Genomic DNA, 6,000 nt, shown 5'->3' on the forward strand with positions numbered 1-6,000 from the left:
AATTTTAGTTCTAAATCAGTTTTCATATCATCAAATTACTTGTTTATATGAAAGGGTTTATCTGAAAATTAAAAAAATTGTTTTGTTTTTATTAAATACTAAAAAAATTGATTGGTTCAATTTTTTGTCAAATTTGATGTAAAAATTAATTTGCCTACAAAATTAAAAATTAATTTATTAATGACTAAAATTGATTAAAAATTAAATTATCTATATAATTACAAATTTCTTAAAAACTAATTTAAGATATTACTCAAAATTGTGTGTTTCCTGATCTGAACACAAAGTAAATAAAAGATTTATAAGCATGAGAATCAACGCTATTTTAATTTGTTAGAAATGTGAACAAATATATTAGTAGTATTATTGATTTATAAGCAAATTAATTAGCAACTGTAAACGCTCAAACCTTAGGAAAACATTCCAACATATAAATCTTAAGGGTTAATGAAATAATAATGCATGTAACAATAATTTTAAATATTACTATATATGGTCCCTGGTGGAATGCAAGCACAAGTTCTCTTGCATCTTGATTTAGGTGACTGATCACTTATCAAGTGGACCACATCATACAAATAATAGTGACAGGCATACTATGAATGTGGCCATTTGAGTAAACCACCAAAATCCTTGAATTGTGAAGCCTTGATGCATGACTGTATCTTCTAAATTATTAATGACAAAATATTATTAAAATATTTAAGAAGTGATAAAAGTATTTAATTATTTAATATATTTTTAATAATAAAATTAAAAATTAAATTTTAATACAATTTTTTATTAATATAATAAAAAAATAATATTTTAAATTTGGTGATTCTACACCAGAAAGACATTATTTTAATTTGCGATATTTTTTATCAATGACAAAAATATATTTTTAATAAAAAATAAAAAATCTAAAAATTGAAATTGAATTTTTTTATTTAGTTTTTAAATAGTTATCTAAATATATATACAAGTGATTTGTCAAATATTAAAAAAAAAGTAATTATAATTATTTTTGTTATATTTTAAAAATATTTTTGTAAAACAAAATAAAAAAAAACTTTTTTCAATGATTTTATAATTTGAAGAATTTTGAATGGTTTATTGTATATACATTTATATATTAACTATATAGACGACGGACATAATAAACATACAGTTGTCTACATCAAAATAATTCATTCAAATATTTTCGCTATTTAAAATTAAAGAAAAGAAGTTTACACAAAAAAGAGATCGATCAATAATATATAATTCAAATTTTTATTTTGAGATATTTAAAGTTAATAGGTTATAGTGAAAATGACATATTTCTGTTGTTCAAAATTCAAATTGAACAAATCATGCACACGTGACGACAAATAGTGAGTCCTCCGTAATTATTATTATTATTCAATGGGCCACTTCAAAAATAAGTTGTGAACTTTCATAGGAAACAACGAGAAAATAATATTTTATTATTAGGAATATAATGTACCATGAATACTTCATATGTTTAGAAATACAATAATTTCATTATCAAAATTCGGTGCCTATAAATATAAATAATAGAATATAGTTGTAATAATACTTCGTCTATAGCAAAGTTTATTACCTAATTTAACTCCAAAACACTTCACCACCACCATGGATTCCGATTATGAATTTCTAGAATCTGTTCAACAATACCTTCTTGGACATGATTATTCCAACAACATGGTTGACCTTTTTGACCATAATACCCTCCAATTTCCCTCTCACAACCCCTTACCAAACCCTAAATCCGATATACTTCAAGAACAAGAAAGAGATACAAATGAAAATGAACATGCGCCTCCAACATGGAAGCGTTATAGAGGCGTGAGGCGGCGGCCGTGGGGGAAGTTCGCCGCGGAGATAAGGGATCCGAAGAGGAACGGAGCTAGGGTTTGGCTTGGAACTTATGAGAAGGAAGAAGAAGCTGCTTTGGCATATGATAGAGCTGCTTTTAAATTGCGTGGTCAAAAAGCTAAGCTCAATTTTCCTAATCTTTTTGGATCTGATTCTGAAAATGTATCCTTAGAAATAATGAAGCCAATCATAAAGATCACAACTTGTAAGGAGAATTTCTCAGATTCTTCATCATCATCGTCATCATCATCACTTGCAGGGTCAAAGAGAAAGAGGAACTTAACTCATTTACTAAATCAACTAGCCAAAAATAAGAGCCAAGCCAAAGTTTATGTAGGAGGAAATTAAAAATATTCCTGATCAATGGCTTAATGAATTGATGAGGATGATTAATATATTTCTATTTATATGTTTTTATATAATAATTTAAATTTTTGGGATAAATAATTTTATGATATAGTATAAGAGTTTCGATCATTGAAGTTTAAGAGTTTGAGCCGTATTACTTTTGATTTTTCTTGAATAAATATATAATTTTAATATAAAAGAAAAAAAATTTATGCACAATTCACATTTTAAGTCTAAAAATATTATTTTTGTTTTTTAGATTTGGTGTAATTATTGTTGGGAGGCCACTCAGATAAAGACGCTTAAAACGTCTTTTTTTAAAGATGTTTTCATGTTGTGTTTTAATTGATTTCTGTATAATTTATACGGTGTTCCTTATCACATATTATTAAATTCATCAAAAAGATTTTATTTCCAAAAAAAAAAATATTTAATTTGGACTAAAACAAAAAAGGTAATAGATTAACTTTTAGATTTTTTTAAAAGATTATTTACATAAAAAAATATATCACAATCATCAAATATATATATATATAAAACAAGCTCTTAAAATTTTTATAAATAAAAAAATAATTAATTTTTATTCGTATAATATATAAAATAATTACTATATTATTATTATATTATAGATTAAAATTTACTAATTTAAATTTTGTTTTTATTTTTAATATAAGCATTAGAAATAAATAAATTTTTTATAACAAGATGTAATGTAACAAAATATATATAATATTAATTAGTTTTTAAAAAATTCTGAAAAGATGATTTTTTCTAATGAAGTGTTATTAAAAAATTAATATTATAAAAACTAATTTCAACTAATATGATATAATAGGTTATTAAATATATTTAATACAAAACACATTGAATATAAATTTTTGTTGAGTTTAAATTTTAAATAATTTTTAATTAAATTTCGAATATTTTTATTTTAAAGAGTTAGAATATTTTAACATCGTTTTTTTCGTATCTTTTTAATTGAGTCTTTGATTTTTTAAATTATAAACCTTATTTATAATTAAGAGTAATGTTTTAACACCACCAATTAATCACACATATAAAAATACAAGAACAATTCTATTGTCATAATTATAATCTAACTTTATAAGCAATACAATACAATGAAACTATATATAAGTAGAATAACTAAAATTTATCTACATCTATAGTCAAATTTCATAAATAATATAATTAAATTATATTTATGTTTATAATTAAAATATGAATAAAAATACAAAAAATTATCAGGATGGTTAATTTTTTTCGTTCATAATTTTTAATTATTTTTGTTGTGAAAAGTTTAATTATTTTAATAATTAATTATTTTTAAAAAAAGTTAATTGAATAACACAAAAAAGTCTTATTAAGAGTAATTTATTTATATATATATGATTAAAAAATAATTGAATAATTATATACGGTAAAAAATTAATATTATTAAAAAATAAAAATAAAATTTATTTTAAAATTAAAAATAAAGTTTATTTAAAAATAAAATTAAAAATCATGGTTTTTTTCTTTTTTCCAAAATTTATCTACGAGTAATTCTATAAATATTTTATGATGAATAAAAATATTAAACGCGTACTAAAATTTATTCTAATAAAATTTATTTTTATTCTACTAAACGTTAAATAAACTATTGAAAAGAATTTTGTTTCCTCCATTAGAGAAGAATGATAAACTTCCATACTTCTATTATGTTATGGCAATAATTTGGCCTGTTATTTTTTAATAATAATAATAATAATAATAATAATAATAATAATAATAATAATAATAATAATAAACAAGTATATCACAGTAAAAAAGGAAGCACGTTATCAAATAATTTATCATCCGAATTATATATGAATCAAATTGATAATATGAGGGCTAACACTACAAAAATCGATAACAAGGTTAGGAACTTACAAAACCTTTCTTAAGATCATAGAAAAAAAACGTTTATATTTGTGTGATATATAAAACAATTATCATATTATTATTATTATTTCATTATATATATATATATATATATATATATATATATATATATATATGAGCAAAAAAAGTCCAACTGTTTTAAAGTAAATTTTTTTTAATATTTGATTAAATGTTCTTGTATTTAGTACTTTTTTTTTTGCACTTCCTCTTAGTTAAAAATATAATCATTGTAATTTTTTTAGTTATTATTGTTAGGAGTGTTTACAGATGGGATATGGCTGAAATTTCGATCCAATCCGCACTAAACTCATTAGATCAAATTCGATATTCGCACTTTTTATGTTTGGATCAGATATCAAATATATCCATAAAATAAAAAATATTAAAAAATTTTACTTTTATAAAAAAAGTCAATAAATTTTTTTGTTTACTTTTTTAAACATATTTACTTCTATCTGATTAGAGAGTGTAGATCCGATTCGATCCAATCCGATCATCTTACAGATCAGATCATATCCTCAAATTACAGATCAGATACGGATAAAATACTGTGGATTTATATAGATATGATATAATCTATGAACACCCCTAACTACTACTATAGGTTCATTGTTGCAAAAGAATGCTTCTTTTATTATAAACCATTATTAGATCTTAATAACTATTAAAACAACTTAATTGTCAACAAAGAGATAATACTTATTAGTCTCTGAAATTATGTTCGTATTACAATCCATAGTTGTAAAAACCGAACTGGATTGGCTGGTTCGACCGAAAAACTAGTGAATCGGACTAGAACTGGATTCTAGTCTAGTTCGGTTTACTCCTTGGACCGATTAAGGAATAAAATCGATATGAACCGATGAGAACCGGTACAAACCGGTCTAACCGAACTTGTCTGCTTGAAAAATTTTTTAAAATGTCTCTACAAGGTCTTGAACCAAGAACCTTGAAGTAAAAACAACCTCTACTTGCCACTTAGCCATTGCACTTCTAAGTACTATATTTGACAAATACTAATTATATAGTATACATAAAAATCTAATTTAATTTAATTTTTATTTATTTTTTTTTTAAAATTAATTATATTTAAATTATATACCATTATTAATATAAATATAAATTTCACTAAAAATTTATTAATTTACTTGATCTATTTTGTTGCTAGTATTGTGATTAAGGTTATTTGTTTTGATGTTAGTGTTAAAATCTACTCATATTATAGTTAGATGATAGGTTTTGTGAATTAATTATTTTTTTATTGTGCCAAAATAAGATACTATTGTAGTATTAAAATTTTATGATTTTTTTATATTAGTTATTTTTAGAAGTTGAGACTTGATTCTTCATAAAATGTTAGTGAAGATATGTATTTCAAATTTTAATTTTAAGTTTTTAACTATTTTATATTTTATATTTACGTGAGACCGGTTTTATCAGTTCAACCAATGATTTATCGGTTGAACCAATAAACCAGTGAACCAGTAGTTTGACCGGTTCGATCACTGGTTCGGTTCTAACAACTATGTTTCAATCTAATTTCAAAAATTTTGATTTACTCAATTTAGTCTCCCAACTTAATAGTCATGACTCACATTGGTTCTTAATCTTATTTTTGTCACTGTCTCACAAAATCGTTAACGACATGCTGAGATGGACTAACGACTGCTATATTATACATTCTAGCGACTATTTGATATAACAATTGAAATTTTTTTACCTTATTTTTTTTCAACTAAACACTTAAAACCCTAATATGAGTCACGGATACATAAGTTAAAAAATCAAACTAAGTAAATTGAAACTTTAAAAATCAGATTAAAACTCGAATATAACTTCAAAACAGAACTTTAACTTATGTAGTGA

General features: G+C 22.8%; 1 protein-coding gene across 1 annotated transcript; it reads left to right on the top strand.

The window, feature by feature from the left end:
- The first annotated feature begins 1,541 nt into the window (after window positions 1-1,541).
- Window positions 1,542-2,285, top strand: LOC130973710 (ethylene-responsive transcription factor ERF098-like). Its single transcript, XM_057898345.1, has one exon. It carries the CDS (start codon window positions 1,618-1,620, stop codon window positions 2,206-2,208), a length of 591 nt encoding a protein of 196 aa, XP_057754328.1. The 5' UTR covers window positions 1,542-1,617; the 3' UTR covers window positions 2,209-2,285.
- Window positions 2,286-6,000: the final 3,715 nt, after the last annotated feature.

This window comes from Arachis stenosperma, chromosome 4, assembly GCF_014773155.1.
Source record: "Arachis stenosperma cultivar V10309 chromosome 4, arast.V10309.gnm1.PFL2, whole genome shotgun sequence".
NCBI classification, from domain to species: Eukaryota; Viridiplantae; Streptophyta; class Magnoliopsida; order Fabales; family Fabaceae; genus Arachis; species Arachis stenosperma.